At 39.2% G+C, this 20,774-nt stretch overlaps 1 protein-coding gene across 4 annotated transcripts in view; it reads left to right on the forward strand.

Annotated features, from left to right (window-relative positions):
• LOC130905435 (mediator of RNA polymerase II transcription subunit 13-like) overlaps positions 1–19,755 on the forward strand; it is a 225,407-nt gene extending 205,652 nt beyond the window's left edge. For all 4 annotated transcript variants that reach the window (XM_057818833.1, XM_057818834.1, XM_057818835.1 and 1 more), the window contains exons 24-31: positions 252–475; positions 561–703; positions 974–1,132; positions 1,330–1,494; positions 2,035–2,198; positions 7,780–7,944; positions 10,178–10,287; positions 16,728–19,755. In XM_057818833.1, the coding sequence (XP_057674816.1) occupies positions 252–475; positions 561–703; positions 974–1,132; positions 1,330–1,494; positions 2,035–2,198; positions 7,780–7,944; positions 10,178–10,287; positions 16,728–16,860 (1,263 nt within the window). In that variant the 3' untranslated portion in view covers positions 16,861–19,755. The remainder of the gene's footprint in view (positions 1–251; positions 476–560; positions 704–973; positions 1,133–1,329; positions 1,495–2,034; positions 2,199–7,779; positions 7,945–10,177; positions 10,288–16,727) is intronic.
• The last annotated feature ends 1,019 nt before the right edge of the window (positions 19,756–20,774 follow it).

Raw genomic sequence — 20,774 nt, forward strand, 5'->3', positions numbered from 1 at the left:
CATTACATTCGTATTTGTTAAACTAACGAACGGATAGCCAAATCATATTTGTCACAACTCTAGTCATGATAAGAACAACAATGTTAAGAAAAATAACATAAAAAGATGCTTACTCAAAATCTGTTGTATGTTTACTGTATGTATCCATACATATAAAGAATCATACATATATTTACAGTTTATTCTAATCCTGACTTTATTATCAGTAAATATGTTTTCTAATTTTGTGACTTGATGATGTTTCCCCCCAGCATCCAAACCCAGTCCATCTATATACACCTCCATTCATCCTCGGGCCCACCCGGCCCAAGCAGCCAGAACAAGGAGAGATTTGGGCCGAAGTCCCTCCCAGATACAACGTACTCTTTGTGGGATATTGCCTATCACATGACCAGCGTTGGATACTGGTGTCATGCACGGACCAGCAGGGAGAGCTACTGGAGACGAGCATAATCAACATTGATGTGCCAAACAGGTTGGTGTGGGCTCTTATGTTTTTTTAAAAGCAGAACCACTGCTTCAAGCTGCAAACTTTTCCCAACACTTTTTTCCTTTTGCAGAGCAAGGCGCCCAAAGGTTTCTGCTCGCAAGATGGGTCTGCAAAAGCTGTGGGAGTGGTGTGTCGGAATCATCCAGATGACTTCACTGCCATGGAGGATTGTGATTGGTCGTTTGGGGAGACTGGGCCATGGCGAACTTAAAGGTAACGGTCATAGCTTTCACCAGATGGATTAAAGCAGTTTTTCGATTAATGGATAATTATTTCATTCAAGAGTGGTTGGTCCTCTGAGAATTTTCAAGGTTCATTTGTTCCATGAATTTGAAACACTTCCCACTATCACAAATCATCATTCAACAACATGCTTTAATCCTACGACAGGGTTTCAGTCGATGTTTTAGATGCTATCTTTACAGTATGATTCACTGCTTGAAACTCTTTGGTTACACAGTTTTGTCTTTTTGTTGCCCCTAGACTGGAGCTCACTCCTTGGGGAGCACTCACTACATTCAATAGGACGCCAGCTCAGAGAGGCCTGTCGCATGTGTGGCATCTCAGCGGCAGACACCCCCTCCATCCTCAGTGCTTGCCTGGTAGCCATGGAGCCGCAGGGCTCCCTTGTAGTCATGCCTGGTAAGTAAAGACTGAACAGAGGAGAGTTATGGAGTACTTACATGAAGGTGATTGTATAGAACATGGGGCATTCAGAAAACATAAAATGTTATGGACATCTCTTCTTGCCATTGAACTTTTAATATGGTTGATAAACAAATAACAAATTCAATGCAAAGACAGATGACATACATTTTTTTTGTTATGTTTGCGCACAGACGCCGTGACGATGGGCTCAGTGTTTGGCCGCAGCACCGCCTTGAACCTGCAGACGTCGCAGCTGAACACGCCTCAGGACGCCTCGTGTACACACATCCTCGTTTTCCCGACGTCCGCCACCACCCAGCTGGCGCCGAGCTCTTACCCCACTGAGGACAATAACGGTACTCATTAGCTTTTACTGAATAATGTAGCATCAAGGTCGCGTCTTTAGACTGCCATAAAGCTACAAATGCATGGACAGTGAAATCATGGGCGGGGTTTTTGGAGAAACAGTGGAAAGCTGCTTTCACTAGACTCCTGATGTTTGCTCAACCAGTAAGTATCTCATGACCCTACCGTGCTGTTTGTAAAATAGGGTTAAACTTAAATAAAAAATGGTGAGGCATTTGTCAAATACTGGCAATTATTCAAGAGGTTATTTGATATTTTTTTAACAAACAAATCTACCTTGTTTTAATTTTGCTCTGTCTTAAGTAAAATACTATATTCTGTTCAGTAATGTAGTGAAAATATGATGTACAGTATTCTTGTTTTCATTTTATTCCACCAACAGGGGGCGTTTTTGTTCCGTGTCACTAACAATATTGCTTATGCAAAATGTTTGTAACTTCCATGGCCTACCATAGTGTGCATTTTCATCATGTAGTGTGGTATCAGTATTCAATTAGAGATCAGCAAATAAATGAGTTTTGCTCTTGTAGACGACATGTTCGACCTTCCCTTTCCTGACGAATTGGAGAATGACATTGGACATGACATGATGTTGATCACGGGTAACCTCCATCCTTCTCCCAACACCTCCCCTGTGCCGTCACCGGGCTCTCCATCTGGAATGGGAATGGGATCCCATTTCCAACACACCAGGGTGAGTAAATATGACTGCGTGAATGTTTTTCCCACCTCTCAACAAGACAAATTGTAGGCTAACAAATGCATCAGAGCAGTGAAAAAAAACTATGTATGCAATGAAGAAATTAGACAATGGATGATTGGAAAAAACATTCCGATGAGTCTTCTGCTGCGACGTTCAGATGGTAGGGTCAGAATTTGGTGTCAACAACATGAATGCAGGGATGGAAACTGCCTTGTATCAACGGTTCAGGCTGGTGATGGTGGGGTAATGGTGTGGGGAATATTTTCTTGGCACACTTTGGGCACCTGAGTACCGATTGAGCATCCCCGAAAACACCACATCCTGCCCTATAATTGTTGCTGACCATGTCTATCCCTGTATGACCACCAGTGTACACATCTTCTTATGGCTACTTCTAGCAGGATAACATGACATTTCATAAAGCTGGAATCAACTAAGACTGTTTCTTTTTTTTTTTTTTTTTTTTTTTTTTTTTTTTATATGACAATCAGTGTTGTCTTTGGCAGTCCTTTTGATTTTCGTCTTAGTGTTTTGGATGAAAATACTTTTTAGTCATAGTCATATTTTAGTCATTTCTAAATGTGTTCATCTTTGTGTAGTTTTAGTCGACAATTACTCAAAATATTTTCGGCTGTAAATTCGAAGGTTTCATACCATGAATAAATAAATACAATAATAAAAGGTTTCCAACAATTTCGAATGAACATTGACAGATGAGCACATAATTGTACAGTATACAAGGACATCACCATCTTTGTGATGATCATGCACACTCAGCAGGAAAACAGTACATTTTATTCCAGTTATTCAAGTACATTATTTTCAATGAATTAAACTCACCTGCACACCAAAAACTGTATGTAAAAAGTATTGTAAGAGTTTAAGACAGCACTCATCACGCTAAATGCTAATGCTAAGGCAAATGCTATGCTAACGTTACAAGTTACATTTAGTGCAGCACAGACCTTTTAAAGGCTAATGCAACATGCAATAACTAGACAAGATAAGAAAACAAAACCTACCTAGCAGCACCTGAAGTGTGTTTCTAAAAAGATAAGTCGAGAGCCTGGTGACTAGGGGTGTGACAAAATATTGAAATGATGATATATCGTGATACTTTGTATCCCAAAAGGTTATCGATATGCGCCTGGCAAGAATCGAGATATCGTTTTAAAAAGGTGTCAATGTCTAAAAAAAAACAATAAAACGAAACCAACAAGTTGCTACCAAAATCTTCCACCGTAATAGTGTCTCAGTTAAATCTAAGGCTGCATTGACAATGCTAGAAGCCCAATCCATTTAGGCACGTTCGTTCATTTGAAACCAGAGCATTCCCAGTCATTCTGTCTGATTTTCAGAGCATTTACAGGTCACTTGCTGTTCATTTTAGGGCATTTATAGGTTATTTCCTGTTGAGTTTGAGTCACTGCCTATTTATTTGGGTGATTCCCAGTTTTAACCTTCCTGTTTATTTTGAGTTAAAGAAACGGAAGTGACCCATAAAATACCCCAAAATCAACAGGAAATATCTGAAAATTAACAGGTAAATGACCTTAAATGGCCCAAAATTACTTCATTGTCTGGCATTGGCTGCCACTCACGGCCATAGATGTTCAAATGGATTGGACGTCTACTAGTGATAAACTCATTCCAATTCACAGCAGAAGCTTGTTTTTCTGTTTATTAGTTATTGTAGAATATCCTAGAATGATTTCCTGACCAATGGATCGATAATCGTTGTATCACCGTATCGTCAGATCATCGTTAGCGTGAGCTTTGTATCGCAAATCGTATCGTATCGTGAGGTACCAAGAGGTTCCATCTCCTACTGGTGACGACACTAAGAGTAAGCATGTGTGAGTTTGGGCGCAACATGTCACATGAGTGATACAACCAAACACTGCTATGATGCTTGCTAACTACACATACGATTAGAAAATGTCACACATTATGAATTTATGAAGGAAAATCTGGCGAATTTTCATCTCGTTCTCGTCTCGTCAGGCGAAAACTGGCATTATGTTGTAGTCTCCCAAGACACATTCTTAGCTTGTCATCGTTACGTTGTCATGAAAAAATGTTTGTCGATGAAATATTTTCGTTATCGTCAAAAAACACAAAAACACACACACACCAAAAAAAAAAACTTATGACAATGAACTTGCTGCACTCAAATAGCCTCCACAGACACCAGATTTCAATCCAATAGAGCACCTTTTGGATGTGGTGGAACGAGAGATAGGTATCATGGATGTGCAGCCAACAAATCTACTGCACCTGCGCCATGCTATCACGTCAATATGGACCAAACTCGCTGAGGATTATTTCGGTACCTTGTTGAATCTATGCCAAAAAGGATTAAGGCAGTTTTGAAGGTCAAATGGGGTCCAACTAGCAAGGTCTACCTGATAAAGTGGCCTGTGACTGTATATCGGTCTATGTGCAACTAATGAATTGGCCACTGAGTGTACATATCTTCACGCAGAGGTATTTAGCAACATACCTGTTCAAGCTCCGTTCCATGCAATTGCATCTTGACTGACACTTGACATCACACACATCACATGACCAAACAGCATGTGAGAGTGAAGCGCTGCCAAGCGTGGAGGAATTTGGCTCCGAGGCAAGAGGGGTGAAAGAGACTCAATGACAGCTTCTTAACAGCTCAATCGCAAAGTAGAGAGCAGCGTGACTCAAACACATTGTTGGTGTCATCACTCACCTAAGGGAAGAGATAAAAGTACACTTAAGAGCTGGTTTGATTTGTGAGAAAATTGGAGGCCAGTACGCACCTGGAAAACTAGAGGATGAGACAGTTCCACAAACAACAAATAATCAATATGATTTCAGGTGTTTAACTTCCATCAATTGAGTAACATTTTATTTTGGCCGCTTGGTGCTATGCAAAACTAACGGGGGCGCTTTCTTTCATGTGCAAATAAAAAAATAACATACAGGAAATAAAAAATACACTATACTTGGGGAATGATTACAATTTTTTAAATTGAGACTAATAGCATCAGTTCTTTGCAATTAACAGCGATTAATTACACTGCTGGCCAAAAGTATTGGCACCCCTGAAATTCTGTCAGATAATGCTCAATTTCTCCCAGAAAATGATTGCTATTACAAATGCTTTGGTAGTAATATCTTCATTTATTTTGACTGCAATGAAAAAACACAAAAGAGAATGAAAAAAAAAAATCATCAGCATTTTACACAAAACTCCAAAAATGGGCCGCACAAAAGTACTGTATTGGCACCCTCAGCTTAATAAAACAATTTTCTGGTGCTTATTGAAGTGTGTTTTGGGTCATTGTCCTGCTGGAAGACCCATGACCTCTGAGGGAGACCCAGCCATATGAAGTCTATTATGAAGTCTATGAAGTCATTGACTATAATTATGAAGTCTATGAAGTCATAGACTTTATTATGAAGTCTATGAAGTCATAGACTTCATAATTATGAAGTCTATGACCCAGCTTTCTCACACTAGGCCCTACATTATGCTGCAAAATTTGTTGGTAGTTTTTAGACTTCAAAATGCCATGCACACCGTCAAGCAGTCCAGTGCCAGAGGTAGCAAAGCAACCCCAAAACATCAGGGAACCGCTGCCATGTTTGACTGTGGGGACCGTGTTCTTTACTTTGAAGGGCTCGTTAACTCACAGATTCACGCAGTTAATTATTGCAATCTCATATTGACATCAGAGATACCACAGAAAAAGTTAAGCCTTTTGTCTGCTTTTATGAGTCTATTTTGAACCGATTCACTTGAGAACACCTTAACTAAATGCACAAGCCAGCTTGAGTTCAAAGTGCTGTCAATTGCACCCTACATGTAACCTCACTACTGGTGTGCTACTCATTTATACTTCTACTGTACATATCTTACTGTATGCACTGCTGACCAAAAGTATTGGCACCCTGCAATTCTGTCAGATAATGCTCAATTTCTCCCAGAAAATGATTGCAATTACAAATGCTTTGGTAGTATTATCTTCATTTATTTTGCTTGCAATTAAAAAACACAAAAGAGAATGGGAAAAAAATCAATTATCATTTTAAAGTAAACTCCAAAAATGGGCCGGACAAAAGTATTGGTACCCTTTGTTAAATCATGTGATGCTTCTCTAATTTGTGTAATTAACTGCTCCTCCTACTTACCTGTGGCACACAACAGGTGGTGGCAATAACTAAATCACACTTGCATCCAGTTAAAATGGATTAAAGTTGAGTCAACCTCTGTACAGTGTCCTTGTGTTTACCACATTGAGCATGGAGAAAGGAAAGAAGACCAAAGAACTGTCTAAGGAATTGACAAGCAAAATTGTGAGGAAGCATGGGCAATCTCAAGGCTACAAGTCCATCTCCAAAGACCTGAATGTTCCTGTGTCTACCGTGCGCAGTGTCATCAATGAGTGTAAAGCCCATGGCACTGTGGCTAACCTCCCTAGATGTGGACGGAAAAGAAAAATTGACGAGGGATTTCAACGAAAAATGTTGCGGATGGTGGATAAAGAATCTTGACTAACATCCAAACAAGTTCAAGCTGTCCTCCAGTCCGAGAGTACAACAGTGTCAACCCCTACTATCCGTGGGCGTCTGAATGAAAAGGAACTCTATGGTAGGATACCCAGAAAGGCCCCACTTCTGACCCAGAGACATAAAAAAGCCAGGCTGAAGTTTGCCAAAACTTACCTGAGAAAGCCAAAAATGTTTCTGAAGAATGTTCTCTGGTCAGATGAGACAAAAGTAGAGCTTTTTGGAAAAAGGCCTCAACATAGAGTTTACAGGAAAAAAAATACAGGCCTTCAAAGAAAAGAACACGGTCCCCACAGTCAAACATGGCGGAGGTTCCCTGATGTTTTGGGGTTGCTTTGCTGCCTCTGGCACTTGACTGCTTGACCTTGTGCATGGCATTATGAAGTCTGAAGACAACCAAAAAATTTTGCAGCATAATATAGGGCCCAGTGAAGTCTATGAGGTCATGGGTCTTCCAGCAGGACAATGACCCAAAATACACTTCAAAAAGCACTAGAAAATGGTTTGAGAGAAAGCACTGGAGACTTCTAAAGTGGCCAGCAATGAGTCCAGACCTGAATTCCATAGAACACCTGTGGATAGATCTGAAAATGGCAGTTGGGAGAAAGCACCCTTCAGATATCAGAGACCTGGAGCAGTTGGCCAAAGAAGAATGGTCTAAAATTCAAGCAAAGCATTGTAAGAAACTCATTAATGGATACAGGAAGCGGTTGTTCGCAGTTATTTTGTCTAAAGGCTGTGCTACCAAGTATTAGGCTGAGGGTGCCAATACTTTTGTCCGGCCCATTTTTGGAGTTTTGTTTAAATAATAATGATTTAATTTGTTTTCATTCTTTTTTGTGTTTTTTCATTGCAAGAAAAATGAATGAAGATATTACTACCAAAGCATTTGTAATTGCAATCATTTTCTGGGAGAATTGCAGGGGTGCCAATACTTTCGGCCAGCAGTGAATGTGATGCGTAGCCCTTGTTTTAATATGTGTTCACCGTGTTCATGGTCAATAATTTGAATTTCCTGTTTGCACAGAGCCAGGGGGAACGCTTACTCTCCAGAGACAATCCCCCGGAAGAGCTGAAGCAGCAGCCGCTAGCTCTGGGCTACTACGTCTCCACCGCGCAGGCCAGCGGACTCCCCCACTGGTTCTGGGCACCGTATCCTCAGGCTGAGAACCAGTGTCCACTGTTCCTCAAGGTATTCAAACCATACCACTTCTCTTTCGTTCGGATTTGTTTCTTAACTAAAAAAATGTCTTAAAAGTCAAATACCACAGGTGTAAGGGCCTGTACTGCAGAGAAGGCCTTGCAACTAAATTATTATTGAAAATTAATAAATCACAGGGCACTTTGATAGTAAATGCATAGTACAGTACATCCTTGACTCATGAGTGCAGACCTTTTTCGAGGCATAAACCTTTCTTGGTTGATTTATGATCGGCATTGCTAGCCAAAATTGAGTTATGAAAGAACCAAAAAATACATTCAAGAGATGTTTAAAAAAAAAAAAAAAAAAGGCTCAATAAAGGCAGTGTGAAGTAAACTTGCTGACGTACTTCAGACAAAGACGAATAAGCCAATTTGGGGCAACCTGAATATCACTTCTAATGTCACTCACAAATCACAGATCAAAAACACAAATACTACAGAATTAAAAAAAAAAAAAAACTTTATGAAAGGTTATTGGCATTTTAATTTTTATTTGCTTAATGTGTTCAATATACAAGCAAATTGAGTTATGAGCTGGGTCGTGGATTAAGGCCAAATATAGTATATATTAGGGGTGTAACGGTACACAAAAATCTCGGTTCAGTACGTACCTCGGTTTTGAGGTCACGGTTTGGTTCATTTTCAGTACGGTAAGAAAATGAAATGTAAAATATAAATGTGCTAGTTGTTTATTACACACCTTTGTGCTTTCAACAATAGGAACATTAGCCTATACAAAGCTAGAATTCTGCTCAAAAAGTAGCGGGTATTTAAAGATAATCCAACAACAATTTGCCTTTCAGACCCCGCGTATTGTTCAGCTTTCTTTCTGAAAGAAAGAAGAAAAAAGAAGTCCTGTGCTAAAGAGAAAAGCAATCCCAATGACAAAGATTTTAACATTTATTTTACAAATGAAATGCCTCACTGAATCATTTTTTTTCTTATGAACAGTTTTCAAAAGCTTTATTAGTGGATTTTCTCAAGTTAAAGCGCCACACAGAAATTAATCAATTTAATTGTGTAAGCAGGGTCTGTGTATTATTCTTATTATTTAATTACAGGTGTCTTACCGCATTTCAATTTATTTTATTTAAATGGGCTATTATTTATTTTATTATGTGTTTATATTTTACTAATGCCATGTTGTATTTATTTACATTGTATATATATATATATATATATATATATATATATATATATATATATATTTTATAACTTTAGTTCCTATGTGAATATTAGTTCCTACTTGTTTTGTTGTGGTAGGAGGGTTTTGTATTGAACACGGGGCCGTGTTGGTTATTATTATAGCAGAGAAGACAGCAGTAAATCAACAAATGCAAGTCAACTGTGCCCCGATCTACCACTCAAGAGATCTGATGGACTCAGAAAGTGGGTTACGATTGCATATAAGTTTAAAAATTGACCGGATCCACCGTATTTTTACACGAGTGACTTCTGGTTGCCCGATCCTAGCTACCGGTAGTAGTATTGAAGCAGGAGGGTCACGTCTCGTGTCTCGCGTCAAATAATAAACTCTGCCGTTCTTTTCGCGTGCGTCGTGTTGAGCCGCTTCTGGGACGCGTCTAACACGTGGCTGCACTGCGACTGGTGTGCATTGGTTGATGGACTTTAACGGCCGCGTTTCACTGCGTTCTCGCGGTGGCCACGTTGTCGCGCTGTTGACGTATCTGGGTTATACTGTCCTACTGTGTTGGTCCTCATTATGGTAGAGAAGACGGAGTAAATATAATCTACACAAAGAAACTGTAACCCAATCGACTCACAGCCTCGAAAAGTAAGGGTTACATTACGTCAGAAACTCGTTCAGTATGCCTCCGTTCCGAACCGAGCACCACGTACCGAAACGGTTCAATACAAATACATGTACCATTACACCCTTAGTATATATACTTTTTTTTTTAAACACAATGCATTGGTAAAGATGTTCCAGGCTGGCAATAGATTCATGAAAACAACATTGAAGTGCTGCATTAGAATTACGATTTAGAATAGATATCATGTGAATGACCAAAGCTTGCTTAGGACTGCACGGATGCCCTTTTCTGTGAGAGAATTCTAGTAAATGTTAAAATCGGCCAGAATGAGAGATGAAAAGAGCAATTTAGACAGGGTTGACAGGATAGATGATGTGGGAAAGGGTGATGTTCCATGAAACGGCAGCTCCCCTCATGTGGCGCTGTCTTGCCCTTGGTTCTCCACAGGCTTCGCTCCACCACCACATCTCCATGGTCCAGTCTGATGAGCTGGCAGCAGACAAGACGAAGAGGACCCCTCACCCGCTCGATTCAAAGACCACCTCTGATGTGCTCCGGTAAATATACAACACATGTAGCGTTTCCTGGCTGCGGGTGTCCAATATGATCTAAAGTGACTCCCGAAGCTCTGCTGGTCCAAAGCCACAACGCAAAGCTGTCGAAGCTCATGCAGATGATACATTATTTATAGACGTTTTTTTTTTGCCTTTGCCTTTGAGGTATTCTGACATTTTTATGGTGAACACACGCACACACAGCTATTTCTTTAATATTTCAATATAACACATTTTTGTGTATAGTACGGTATGCTCCTCTGCCAAATCACCCTTCAAAATGAATATATGGTAAAGATGTGACCGAAAACTTGGCGCCGAAAACCTCTGGCCGAAAATAAAAATAAATAACTAAAATTGCATTTTCGGTTAAAAGCACGAATATTTCGCACCGAATAGTGTGAAGAACCGTAGTTCTCTTTTGATGACATGATCAAAACATGGTGAGATGCAACAATACTGGCTCACAGCCAACATGTCCGCGGTTCAGAAGTATTTTGAGGTATCAAATATATAAATTATCAAATGTAGGAAAATAAAACAAATGTGCTTCATTGCTGCTACACATGCGTTCTGAAGTTGCTTTCCATTGATATTCAGCATCACATTGAGTACAGGTCATTTGAGCTTGTGCGTGAGTAGTTTGGAATTTAATCAAGTCAACAATATACAAAAAAACGAGTATTTGAATGCATTGAGTGCATTGAGTGCATTTGCTGTGGTGTAGTACAATAAGTCTTTAGCCCGACCATTTCCTCTTTTTGTCACATTTTTTTCCCTCAACCTCCACACTCCCTCAGCCAGTTGCTCAGCTTCATCGCCTCTAGTACTCAGCCCACTCACGTGGCTCTCAATTGATTCCGCTTGTTGCTAAGAAAAAAATTATTAATAACTTATTGTAGGAGTGAGAGAGGTTTTAATAGGCTTATAAAGAGCTTTACTAGTTTCGGCAAAAATGGAATAGTTCTGTGGTTGTTGTTGTTGTGTACTACAGTTCACACAAGCGAACGGCGAGATCTCATTTATCATAGCAATTGGAGACGTGAGACACATTTTTTGAGTGTTCCAAACTTCCAAGAAAGCGCATTTATCAAGGTTTCATCGGCCGTGACGTGTGTTGTTATGACGACGCCAACACAGTTCAGAGTTTGCCACAAAATCTGCACCATTCAAACTAAATCTATGAGCCTCCACGGTTGTAGAACCAATGCCAAGGATTTTTTTTAATAAAATAAAAAAGTAAATTATATGCATGTGCATTTTGTGGCCTTTCAGTTTGTTTGGTTTTTTTCGGCCAGGTGATTCCAATATTCGGTTTTCGGTTTCGGCCCACAATTTTGCTCTCAGTGCATCCCTGATATACTGTATATACACATTTTATTTCTAGACCGCTTTCCAAACCACACAAAGACGCTTCACAAGAGACATGGAATCACAGTATGATAAAAAAAGGTATTAAAAGGATAAAAGATTAAAAGCACAATAAAAAGAAGTAAAAATATAAACAGAGCTAGTGGTTATGGTGTGTAAGAAAGAGTGAACAGGTGCGTTTTCAGTCTGGATTTGAAAAGTGATAGAGTAGATATGCTGAGAAGATCATGGGGTAGGGAGTTCCAGAGCTGGGTTTATATATATATATATATATATTTTTTTTTTAATATTAATCCAGGTATCAATCACCCCTCATTTTGCTGTTATCCATTTTTTTTTAAAAGAATGAAGCACATTGTTATCAGCAGAGTGATTTGCGTTATCATTAAATCAATGACTGCATACATATACAGTACAGGCCAAAAGTTTGGACACACCTTCTCATTCGTGCGATTCCTTTATTTTGATGACTATTTACATTGTAAATTCTCAGTGAAGGTAATAATAATAATACATTTTAGTTCTAGAGCGCTTTTGAAGCCACACAAAGACGCTTCACGAGAGATGGAATCACGGTAACAACAAAAGAATCATAAAAAAATGTAAAAGCACGATAAAGAGACGTAAGGATAGAACAGAGCTAGGGATCATGGTGTGTAAGAAAGAGTAAACGGGTGTATTTTGAGTCTGGATTTGAAAAGTGAAAGGGTATATATGCAAACCGGATTCGGTTGAAGTTGGGAAATTGTGTAAAATGTAAATAAAAACAAAATACAACGAATTGAAAATCCTTCTCAACCCATATTCAGTTGAATACACTACGAAGACAACATATTTAATGTTCAAACTGATAAACTTAATTGTTTTTTGCCAAATAATAATTAACTTAGAATTTCATGACTGCAACACGTCCAGTAGAAGTTGGGAAAGGTGGCATTGGGAAATTGTGTAAAATGTAAATAAAAACAAAATACAACGAATTGAAAATCCTTCTCAACCCATATTCAGTTGAATACACTACGAAGACAACATATTTAATGTTCAAACTGATAAACTTAATTGTTTTTTGCCAAATAATAATTAACTTAGAATTTCATGACTGCAACACGTCCAGTAGAAGTTGGGAAAGGTGGCAAAAAACACTGAGAAAGCTGAGAAAAGCTCATCAAACACCTATTTGGAACATCCCACATGTGATCAGGCTAATTGGGAACAGGTGGGTACCGTAAAAGGAGCCTCCCCAAACATGCTCAGTCATTTTCAACCGAGGTTGTCGCGAGGTTTACCACTCTGTCCACAACTGCGTGAGAACATAGTTGAACAGTTTAAGAACAGCATTTCTCAAATCAAAATTGCAACATCTACGGTCCATAATATAATCAAAAGGTTCAGAGAATCTGGTGAAATCAATGCACGTCAGGGGCGGACTGGTAATCTGTGGGTTCTGGAGGATCACAGAACGGCCGGTGCCCTGGACGGCCGGCGGCCGCCATTCATTATGCATCACTGTTTTTATCCCCCCTATCCTCTGATTATCTACAGTTCGCATCCAATCCGACAGGTGGCAGCAATGCGCCTGGCTTTTCACCGCCAATCTGATAGACTAGGAACGACGAAAGCACAGAGTAGCCTTCATTGGTTCCTTCCTTGTGGAAGCAAAATAGCGACGAGTGTTAATGCACAATATGGATGGTGGTGGCAAAAAAACTGAAAAGAGCAGGGTGGCGCGGAGAAGGTTAGAGAGAAAAAATTAAAGAAACTGGAGAGTGAAGCATTAAAATGTCATAAATCGACAAATATTTTCGCAAGCAGCAGTCTGGCTGCAACGGCCACGTCGGGTAACAACAGCTCAGCTCCCGGCGATGGTGAGAGGGAGCTGCAGCCGCTCTGACGTGCAGACGGTGCTGGGAGAGAGAAAAGAAGAGGGAGGGGGCAACGATAAACTGTTGGAAGTTCCCCAGACAAGCGCAGGGCAAGTAAATTGGGATGAAGAGGGTTACTTGCTCTGTAAACTGGCAATTGTTATCCATCAGGTAGCTACATTTTAAATCAAATAAATGACAATTAAAGGGTTAGTGCCAGCTAGTCGATGTACCCGTTTGCAATCGTGTCAAGTTACAGTATGCTAGTCCTACTATCCCTCTCCTAAGAAAAAATATTTTAGCCGTAAAACAATGTATGCACACGCAGCATAGCAATATTAATTCAGAAGAAATATAACAAAATATTAATAAAATGAATGGTTTTACTTTAAAGTTTAGGTAGTTAAATTGATGTTATATACATTATTAATCATATATAAATCGTTTTGTTTTCTGGTTAATACTTTCCAATGAAGTTTATGTATACAGGATTTGTCTTGAAATGTGTATTGTATTTTCATTGAAATTTATTATTTGTATGGCAAGATTAATTATGGCAGGGGTCTCCAAACCGGTCCTCAAGGGCCGCTGTGGGGCCTGGTTTTTGTTTTAACCGATCGAGTACCGACAGTTTAACCAATGAAGTTTCTGCTAAAACAAGCAGCACCTGACTGCAATCAACTGATTACACTTGTAAGACACCAGATTGGTGCAGAGGTTTTGTCTTGTTTTGTTGGAATGAAATCCTGCGCCCGCCGCAGCCCTATGTGGAATAGTTTGGAGACCACTGAATTATGGCATAAACAATGAAGTCATTTTATAGACAGAGATCTATAGAGATATATTATAATCAATTGGATACGTAAAACTTGCTTTGAAAAATAAATTCTTTCATTTGTTTATTCAGGTTGATCATAGAGCTAGTACAGAAAATGAATCCAACTCCAGTTCAGCCTTGCAGTACTTTGAGCGCCCGTAGTCAGACAGTCACAGTCTAGACACATTTTCTTCATTTTTCTCTCAAAGTGCACGAAATTGGTGCATTTTACAATAAAATGTAAAAAAAAAAAAAAAAAAATTCTCCCGGGAGGGGCATGTTCCCGGACCCCCCTATGGGGTCTGTGTTTCCCTTCGTATAGCGATTCTTATGGGCTGGGCTGAGTCAAAGTCCAGGGCTGCTTTTTAGTCCCAGTCCGCCCCTGATGCACGTAAGCGCCATGGCCGGAAACCAAGACTGAATGACCGTGACCTTCGATCCCTCAGACGGCACTGCCTTAAAAATCGACAAGAATGTGTAAAGGATATCACCAAATGGGCTCAGGAAAGCTTCAGAATACCACTGTCAGTAAATACAGTTCATCACCACATCAGTAAGTGTGGGTTAAAACTCTACAATGCAAAGCAAAAGCCGTTTATGAACAACATCCAGAAACGCTGCCGGGTTCTCTGGGCCCGAGCTCATGTAAAATGGACTGATGCACAATGGCAAAGTGTTTTGTGGTCTGATGAGTCCACTTTTCAAATTGTTTTTGGAAACACTGGACGTCGTGTCCTCCAGACCAAAGAGGACATGGAACACCCGGACTATTATCAACGCAAAGTTCAAAGCCAGCATCTGTGATGGTATGGGGGTGCTTTAGTTCCCATGGCATGGGTGACTTACATTTCTGTGAAGGCAACATAAATGCTGAAAAGTACATACAGATTTTGGAGCAAAATATGTTGCCATCCAAGCGACGTCTTTTTCATGGACGCCGCTGCTTATTTCAGCAAGATAATGACAAGCCACATTCTGCACGTGTTACAACAGCGTGGCTTCGAAGTAAAAGTCCAGGTTCTCCCCTGGCCCGCTTGCAGTCCAGACCTGTCTCCCATTGAAAATGTGTGGCGCATTATGAAGCGTAAAATACGAGAAGACCCCGGACTATTGAACTGAAGCGGTTCATCAAGCAAGAATGGGAAAAAATTCCATATGAGAAGCTAAGAGAATTAGTCTGCTCTCTTTCAAAACGTTTATTGAGTGTTAATAGAAAGAAAGGTGATGTAATGAAGTGGTAAACATACCCTTTCCCAACTTCTACTGCACGTGTTGCAGCCATGAAATTCTAAGTTAATAATTATTTGAAAAATAAAATAAAGTTTATGAGTTTGAGCATTAAATATGTTGTCTTTGTAGTGTATTCAATTGAATATAGGTTGAAAAGGATTTTCAAATCATTGTATTTTGTTTTTATTTACATTTTACACAATTTCCCAACTTCAACCGAATCCGGTTTGTATTTCGAAGATCAGGGGGTAGGGAGTTCCAGAGCTGGGGGGCACAGTGACTGAAAGCTCTGCAACCAAAGGTGATAAAACTATGAATAAACACGCGTCCAAACATTTGGCCTGTACTGTGTGTGTGTGTGTGTATGTATTAATATACTAGCAGCATCGCCCTGCGTTGCCCTGTTGAAAAAGTGAAAACTTGCATTTTTTATGCTAATTTCTGGAGTTTTGGATAAATTTCGTGCACTAAATGAAGACCTACCGAGATCAAACCCATCTGAGAAGACACATAAAGTACAACTGTATAAAATTTCATCTAAATCTACCCAAACACACAGACAGCCACACAGACAAACCCGCCTTTATAGAGACTATAAGATGTCCAGCCGAAAGGAATCCCTTAGTAATTCATTCATTCATTCATTCATTTTATTGTATAAAATTGTACTTTTTTTTTTTTTATTAATCCAGCAGCTTATTTTTGAGTACTCAAAGCCATAATGTATCATCACAGCACATTTAAGTTTGCACAATAACCCGTACAGTTTAATAGCCAACTGCAACATTTTGTCTGAAAGATGGCGCTGTCCCCTCCACAATCAAGGATTTTCTTTGCTAGTTTTTGGAGTTTCAAAATAATTTTCCCCATTAAATGGAGGCCTACAAAGATCAAACCCATCTAATAACACTCCCAGAAACATAAAGTACGTCTGTGTAAAATGTCATCAAAATCCGCCCAGCCGTTTCAGAGTCCATTGGGAACACACATACACACCCACACACACACACAAAGTTCCACTTATTTATAGCTATAGATGGCTTCACTTTAACCATTATTTGAGTCATTTTTCTTTGAACCCTTCTTTAACGCATATAAAAATTTGCTACAAAATCTTATGCATCCTAATAATACGGTTATACACATTTTTTCTTCAAATGCAGGTTTGTATTGGAGCAGTACAACGCACTCTCCTGGCTGACCTGCACACCTGCGACCCAGGACCGCCAGTCTTGCCTGCCTGTCCACTTGGCCGTGCTGGTTCAAATGTACAACGCCATCCTCAACATGCTATAGCTGTGTGCACCTCCTCTTCTGCAGCTCCGTGCCTCCTTGTCCTCCACCTCACAGTTCCTCATCTCAAAGAGAGAGGACTCTCCCAGGAACTGGAATGAAATCAGAGTGCAAGAAAGATAACACTTCTAAATGGCAGTCATGGTGCTTTGTAATGAAGAGACCCTGCAAAGTCTAGTCTCACGCAAGGGTCATTTTTAAACGTGTGCAGAACTCTTCCTACCTGTAATATTTTACAACCAGCAAATTTGCATGTCAACCCGCACACATGGCAATGTTGCGTCGTTTTTAAAGTTTATCTTTACAAAAAAAAAAAAGCGCTTTTGAAAGTTGAAAGGTTATCTCTCAACTCTGTTTGCAAGTGGCACTTTTTCTTCACCATTTAAAGGGTTGTTCATAAGCAATGGTGGTACAAAAAAAAATGATGACAAGCGAGGATTTTTATTATGTAAAACATTTGCAAAGAATTGAAAGTTATTTTGTAATATTAAAATGTAACAAATTTGGAGAAAAAAAAGGCCTTTTTATTCCCTAATTTGAATTAAATCTGTTGGGATCTGAAATAAAAGTCACATTAATGTAATATTTATACAAATTATATCATGTAATAGAATTTGATATTGATACGTATATACTTAATAAATATATATTACCTCTTCCAAACAGGCACTTAATGATTGATAACAAAGGGTGATGGACACAAGCCTCTTTTAAATGGATTCAGAATGAATATCAATTGAAACAAAATAGAATTTTAATTCTATTTTATTTAATGACTTCCATTCAAAATATGTAGGAGACATTTACAGTGGTATGAAAAAGCATCTGAACCTTTTGGAATATCTCACATTTCTGCATAAAATCACCATCAAATGTGATCTGATATTTGTCAAAATCACACAGATGAAAATACAGTGCCTGCTTAAACTAAAACCACCCAAACATTTATTGGTTTTCATATTTTAATGAGGATAGTATGCAAACAACGACAGAAGGGGGAACAATAAGTAAGTGAACCATCACATTTAATATATTGTGGCCCCACTTTTGGCATATATAACTTAAACCAGACGCTTTATGTTGCTGCAGATCAGTCTGGCACATCGATCAGGACTAATCTTGGCCCATTCTTCTCTACAAAACTGCTGTAGTTCATTCAGATTCCTGGGATGACTGGCATGAATCGCTCTTTAGGTCACGCTACAGCATCTCAATGGGGTTCAAGTCTGGACTTTGACTTGGCCACTCCAGAATGTGTATTTTGTTCTTCTGAAACCATTCTGAAGTTGATTTACTTCTGTGTTTTGGATCATTATCTTGTTGCAGCATCTATGGTCTTATTAGCTTCAACTGTCTGACAGATGGCCTCAGGTTGTCCTGCAAAACATCCTGACAAACTTTTGAATTCATGGTTCCATGAATGATTGCAAGTTGTCCAGGCCCTGAGGAAAGAAAACAGCCCCAAATCATGATGCTCCCTCCACCATGCTTCACGGTGGGGATGAGGTGTTGATGTTCTGCCAGTTTTCCTCTACACATAACTTTGTGTGTTACTCCCAAACAATTCAACTTTGGTTTCATCAGTCCACAAAATATTTTGCCAAAACTTCTGTTGAGTGACCAAGTGCCTTTTCGCGAACATTAAACAAGCAACAATGTTTTGTTTTTTTTAGCTAGCAGTGGCTTCCTCCGTGGAGTCCTCCCATGAACACCATTCTTGGCCATAGTTTTATATATAATTGATGTGTGCACAGAGATATTGGACTGTGCCAGTGATTTCTGTAAGTCTTTAGCAGACACTCTAGGGTTTTTTTTTACCTCTCTGAGTATTCTGCACTGAACTCTTGGTGTCATCTTTGGTGGATGGCCACTCCTTGGGAGAGAAGCTCCAAACTCTCTCCATTTGTAGACAACTTCTCTGTCGATTGGTGAATATCCAGAGTTTTAGAGATGGCTTTGTATTATTTCCCAGCTTTATACAAATCAACAATCCTTGATCGCAGGTCTTCAGACAGATCTTTTGACTGAGCCATGATGCACATCAGACAGTGCTTCTCATCAAGACATTTCTTACCAGGTGTGTGTTTGAAAGTGGGCAGAGCTTAAAACCACTCATCATTGATTGGGCACACACCTGACTTAAAATGTTTGGTAAAAATTAGTTTCAATTGCTCTTTAATTCTCCTTAGACAGAGGGTTCACTTACTCATTTTCCCCCCTTCTGTCATTGTTTTCATGCTGTCCTCAATCAAATATGATAACCTATAAATGTTTGGGTGGTTTTAGTTAAAGGAGATACTTTGTTTGCATCTGTGTGATTTTGACAAAGATCAGCTCACATTTGATGGTGATTTTATGCAGAAATGTGAGAAATTCCACAAGGTTCAGATACGTTTTCATACGACTGTATAAGCAAATGGAATCCTTGAAATAGGCAATCCAATGTGTTTGAGTTAAATATTTAAGAATGGCATTTCTGTCATTTGTCTTCTGATGATGTCAAGCAAACTGAGAGAAAGGCCCATCCTTATCACTTTGCTATTTCTTACAAGCATGTTTGTATTATACACCATTCAGCTATGTTTTCTGAGTTTTCTAAAGCTGTACATTTCAAGCTTGTTTTTGCTGTGAGCTTTTATACATACATATATATATATATATATATATATATATATAAATATAAATATATACAGTATTGCGAAAGTTATTTACTTCCAGCCAAAAATGTGGAAATTGCCAAGTGAGTGTTCACAAATTGTACAGACGTAATGCAAGTTTGCAAGACTTTGTTACTTTGGTCATCAATTTGAATATGAAACAGATCCACATGAGTGGAAGATATCTGTTACTTTTACACTATTTTTTAAAGTAAATTATTAAAAGCCTTCCAAGTCGGAACGTGCTTGCTGTGCTCTTGTATATGCATTGGGTACACTTTACAGACACTTCATTAGCCACACCTCAGAAATTCAAAGTACAGACAACCAGTGTTGGTAATCTTACTTTAAAAAATAGTTTAATTTAGTTAGTTACAAATTACATCCCACAAAAAGTACTTGAGTTAGTAACTCAGTTATATTTAAGAGTTATTACATTATACATTCTATAACATCCTTTCACCTAAAAGACGTTTATATCAAGGGTGTAGGTTTGCACAGGGACCGTAGGGACATAACATTACCAACTTCTCAGGATGCTCAAATTGTCCTCACCAACTTTTAAGCAACCTTTTTTGCATTATATGATGAGTCCAGTTAAATGGGTAATTTAGATTGTCTTCCCCATATGTAGTAAGGATAGAATAGACGCTGCCATTATTAAGTGAATTATTTTCATTATGTTCAGACTTACATTTATCCCTTTTCACTCGCTGAATATGCTGGTCCACTTCCCACGCACGTTCGACTGGCTGATGATGACATGACCGCACGCCACACAGACACACGCACACTCACACAACCCTGACAGACTCATGTCGACAACATGCCGCCACTTCAAAGAGGAGGTATATTAGAATTTTTTTATCGGTCAGCTGCAGCCACAGTAATTAAAGTAAAAATACGTCAATGTTGTGGAGGTGGGGGAAACACCACGAATTTTGCTACCGAAAGTCTGACCTGCATCAGAGTTAGTATCACAATAAATTGTGTGAACTTGTTAATCTGCAAAACTACTGCGACCAGGCCAGCCTCCACAAGGAACAATGAAGTCAAGCTAGCCGTCCCTCATTTGGATCATTGTTTGCATTATGTACATTACGGTAATGTCTTTTTATTAAAAAACGGGGCACTACCCAAGAACGGGTCCACTTCTGGGGGACACTGACATGAACATGAACTGGCATGAAAAAAAAAATCTGTGAAAAAAAATCACACATCAGAATTTCATGAGAGCACTTTGGTTTGAGTCTTGGGGTA

Source organism: Corythoichthys intestinalis, chromosome 17 (genome assembly GCF_030265065.1).
Source record: "Corythoichthys intestinalis isolate RoL2023-P3 chromosome 17, ASM3026506v1, whole genome shotgun sequence".
NCBI classification, from domain to species: Eukaryota; Metazoa; Chordata; class Actinopteri; order Syngnathiformes; family Syngnathidae; genus Corythoichthys; species Corythoichthys intestinalis.